Here is a 2,069-nt window from a genome sequence, read left to right on the forward strand (position 1 = left end):
TGAATTCATAAAAATCCTAGAAAAAAATATAGGTAACAAAATTTCAGACATCACACACAGCAGAATTTTCACTGATACAATGGCGAAGGCAAGAAAAACAAAGGAAAAAATTAATACACGGGACTACCTCAAACTAAAAAGCTTCTCAAAAAAAAAAAAAGCATCAAAATGGAAAGGGAACCCACTATTAGGAGAGTATAATTGCCAACTATACATTCAATAAGGAGTTAATTTTCAGAATACATAGAGTGCACATGCAAGTCAACAAACAGAAGACAAAGAACCCAATTAAAAAATGAGTACAGGACTTAAATATACACCTCTCCAAACAAGGCATACAAATGGCCAAGAGACATATGAAAAAATGCTCAATGTCACTAATCATCAAATTAAAACAATTCTGAGATATTACCTCACACCTGCCAGAATGGCTACCATCAACAAATCATGAAACAACAATTGCTGGAGAGGATGTGGAGAAAAGGGGACTCTAGTACACTGCTGGTAGGAGTGCAGACTGGTGCAGCCACTATGCAAACATTATGATATTACCTCGTGAAAGGGCTGGTCTCTCAGCAGGGAGTGAAAAGGGTCTTCCTGTTTGTGGTGGGTCGCACAACCATGCAGGCCCCCGATGACCATGATGGCAAGGGCAGTGGGGTAGGTGGTGCTGGATCACCCATTGGCCCAGGGGGCCCCATGGGCCCTGGAGAAGGGGGCAGCACCAGAGTGGAAAGCGCTGCCACTGAGGGAGCTCCCCAGGTCGAGGGGGCATCGCGGGACTCAGAACCTTGACCTGGGAGGCCAAGTGCTGGAGTTGTATCTTTTTAAAGGAGCCCCTCCCCCATGGAAGTAAAGGGTGAGGGTATGGGCAGGAAGTGGGGGGGTCACAGGATGATGGGCAGGATAGGCTTCAGGGGCTCTTGGGAGCAGGGGGCCCTTCTTGGGGGACATAGAAGTTTGGGGGACCCAAGGTGGTGGGGGAACAGCCGCGGTTGCTTATGGACATGGGGGTGGCCTGAGGAGGCTGTGGTGCTGAGTTCCTCGGAGGGTCATCCGGGAGGGCCTTGGGCGGCCAGAGGTGTGGTCTCCCCTGGTGGAAGACCAGCCTCTGACAGTCAAGGGGGCCTGAACCATCAAGTCTGTGTGGACGGTGCCTTAACTCCACAAGCGCCCTCACGGTGCCTTTCCTGTCCTACAAGGATGTGGAGGTGGCACGCAGGTACCTGATCCCAGGTGCTGAACCCTACCAAGGGACTGTTCATTGGGAGCTCATGGTGAAGGGCAGTGACCTGGTTATATAAGTTCTAGAAGGGGCTGAGTGGGAGTAGCAGCAGGAGGTGGGGCCAATCACTGCTTGAGAGGCTCCCTGTTAGAGATGTGGAGACACCAAATGTTGGTCTAAGGAGAGCCGTGGGGCACCGGGTCTGTCGCACCTGAGCGCCTCTCTAATCAAGGAGTAGGTCGAATTGCCACCTGCGGGGAGGGGTTGGGGTGAGGAAGGCTAGGAGTTGCCACCTCTGAAGTGATTTTCTTTTCCCCTCTACTCTTAGCTGATTAACTGCTGAAGATTCTGACCTCCTGCAAATTTCCACAGCCTCCTTGCTCAACCAACTTTCCACAGTGGTGCAGACCATGCAGCCTTTTGTGCCCTCGTTTTCTGCTAAGTTTCAGCCCGATAAAGGGGGTTGAGGCCACAAGAGTGCCCGGTCCTAGGCAGTGCATCCTTCCCTAGGGCCATGATTTTTGCAGTCTTTGCCACTATATTTGGGGGTGGGGAGCTAATTGTTTACCTGTACTGGCCCTTGTGCACTCTCTGCCATCCTGTTTAATTGGTGCTTAAATATTGCCCACTGCAGATAAAACTGAGGGAATATTTTGTATCCGAGTTTTATTTCAGCATCCATATTTTCTTGCCTTTGTTCTTGGGTTGGAGGGGTGGTTCTGGGGTTCAATTATTCAAGTTGTGCAGGCAATTGAAGACGATCAGGAAATGAAAGAAAATGAAAATTGCTTCGGTCTTGTCATTCGGCATTAACTACTGTCAGCAGTTTGGAATAATTTTATAG

At 49.4% G+C, this 2,069-nt stretch overlaps 1 protein-coding gene across 1 annotated transcript; it reads left to right on the forward strand.

Annotated features, from left to right (window-relative positions):
• The first annotated feature begins 621 nt into the window (after nucleotides 1–621).
• LAGE3 (L antigen family member 3) lies at nucleotides 622–1,692 on the forward strand. The gene is given in 3 exon segments (XM_036270115.1): nucleotides 622–776; nucleotides 1,172–1,321; nucleotides 1,554–1,692. Coding segments are annotated over 3 exon segments (444 nt in total).
• The last annotated feature ends 377 nt before the right edge of the window (nucleotides 1,693–2,069 follow it).

The sequence above is a fragment of the Molossus molossus genome, unplaced genomic scaffold, assembly GCF_014108415.1.
Source record: "Molossus molossus isolate mMolMol1 unplaced genomic scaffold, mMolMol1.p scaffold_m16_p_2, whole genome shotgun sequence".
In the NCBI taxonomy this organism is placed as follows: domain Eukaryota; kingdom Metazoa; phylum Chordata; class Mammalia; order Chiroptera; family Molossidae; genus Molossus; species Molossus molossus.